This window comes from Elaeis guineensis, chromosome 1 (genome assembly GCF_000442705.2).
Source record: "Elaeis guineensis isolate ETL-2024a chromosome 1, EG11, whole genome shotgun sequence".
NCBI lineage: Eukaryota > Viridiplantae > Streptophyta > Magnoliopsida > Arecales > Arecaceae > Elaeis > Elaeis guineensis.
The window spans coordinates 183,210,349-183,212,597 of NC_025993.2; the positions used below are offsets into that span (position 1 = coordinate 183,210,349).

General features: G+C 46.4%; 1 protein-coding gene across 1 annotated transcript; it reads left to right on the forward strand.

The window, feature by feature from the left end:
* The first annotated feature begins 958 nt into the window (after window positions 1-958).
* On the forward strand, window positions 959-2,249 carry LOC140857586 (uncharacterized). The gene is made up of 2 exons (XM_073256806.1): window positions 959-1,869; window positions 1,940-2,249. The coding sequence occupies exons 1-2, from the start codon at window positions 959-961 to the stop codon at window positions 2,247-2,249; spliced, it is 1,221 nt and encodes a 406-aa protein (XP_073112907.1).

The window sequence follows — 2,249 nt, forward strand, 5'->3', positions numbered from 1 at the left end:
GGACCAAGTATTAATCAAGAGGATGACATCAGGGAATGCTTTCGAGAGTATTTCTTTTCTCTAATAAATGGAATCCTATTGGGACGACCGCCGACTTTAGCCTCCCAGCCTCCTTACCTCAAATATCCGCAGATGATAACAGGCGATTGACGGCTCCGGTCACTGGTGAAGAACTGAAGCAAGTGTCGAACAGTCTTGATTCGGAGAAGTCACCGGGTCCTGATGGGTTTTCCGCGCTATTCTTCGAATCCTTCTGGCGCATAGCGGGCAGGGATGTCCAGGCAGCTGTCATAGAAATCCTCAATTCTGGTTATATGCCGGATGATTGGAAATCAACATTTATCGTTCTCTTGCCCAAGAAATCTAAGCCGTCGCAGTTAAATGACTCCAGACCAATCAGTCTGTGCAATGTTATCTACAAATTGGTGGCAAAGCTGCTAGTCAACAGAATGAAGTACCTCATGTCGTTCATTATATCTCCAGAACAGAGTGCCTTTGTGCACGACAGACAGATATCCGACAACATATTGCTTGTGCAGGAAATCCTTCATTCCCTAGAATGAACAGGCTCCCAGAAGACATGCTCTAATGCTGGCAAAGGTGGATATGGAATGGGCATATGACAGGGTTAACTGGAATTACTTGTTGTCGGTTTTGCAGTTGGTAAACTTTCATCCCACATTCATTACTTGGTTGCTTCTTGCATTATCAAACCAAAATTTGCCGTGCTGGTGAATGGCAGCCCTTCCGATTGGTTTCATACTTCAGTGGGCCTTAGACGGGTGCCCACTGTTACCGTTTCTATTTGTATTAGTTTCCGAGATGTTATCTCGCATGCTTCATCAGTCAGTGCAGCAAGGGAGATTGCAAGCCTATTGTCCAGGAGCTGAGGGACCCAGTATATCGCACGTCATGTTTGCTGATGACCTGATCCTCATTGCCAAAGCAACCACTCAAAATGCAGAGGTTCTGTAACCAATCAGGGCAGTGCGTTAATGTGCAAAAATCCCAAATAATTTTCAGTCCCACCATTGACAGAAACGTTCGTGGTACTATAACCAACCTGCTGCAAATCCAACCCAAACCCGGTCCACTGAAGTATCTGGGCGTCCCTTTGAGTGGATCTAGGCTGAAAACCTCTGATTTCAATTTTATCATAGAGAAGATCACTACCAGAATGGCGGGTTGGAAGTGGAAATTGTTATCTCAAGTTAGACGTTCGATTCTGCTCCAGTCCATCCTCACATCAATCCCACTTCACACCCTAGCACACTGTGTTACACCAATCGGATTGCTGGATAAAATTCAGAAACATTTTAAGGCATTCTGTTGGGGTTACGAGACTGGTACACGACGGATTCATCTTCTAGCTTGGAACAAGATCTGTCAGCCAAAGGAGCTGGGCGAGTTAGGCATCCAAGACCTTCGGATGAGGCGCATGGCTCTTATGGGAACTCTGGCCGCAAGAGTTATTTTGACTCCCACTTCCCTATGGTCGCAGGTGGTGTGGAACAAATACCATATTTCTGGAAGGTGGAGCAGCTGCAGGCCCCCCAGGAAAACATCAGGTATATGGCGCCTCATTTGCAAATCTGATTGGGTGGTTGAGAATGCTACGCAATGGTTGATCGCCGACGGCTCCGAGATCAGCATACTAAATGACTCCTGGCTATCGAACACCCCTCTCCGGTCATTACCTGCTATGCTTAACTCAGACGCCGTTATGGATGATGACAGGGTATCCTCCCTGATGACAGAACCTGGGCGACGGGACTTGGAAACCTCGGCAGACTACTTCCACCCTGATTTAATTAATACCATCTTAAATCTCCCGATTCTTCACATAGAAGACAAGGATCAATGTGTTTGGTTAGAGTCAGGTGCTTCAAAACTCAAAAGTAAATCAAGTTTCTAAATTGCTGATATCCCGTGATGTCAGGGGTCTGAGTATACCAGGAGGTTTAAGGCGGTCTGGAGCATGGTTGCTGCTCCTCGGGTCAAACTTATTTTGGTGGAAAGTCTTATGGGGGACTCTACCATGTAAAGCTATTCTTCAACAACGTGGAATCATTCCCCCGGGTCAGGCAGAATGCGATGTTTGCAGAGTTGAAGAAGATATCAACCACAGTTTATTTTTTTGCCCGGTGGCCAGGCAAGCTTGGGACTTACTTGCTGTGTATCTTGGCCTTACTCAGCCCTTCAACTCTCTTGAAGATGTTCTACAGCTAGCTTCTGGTTTCAGCACCTGA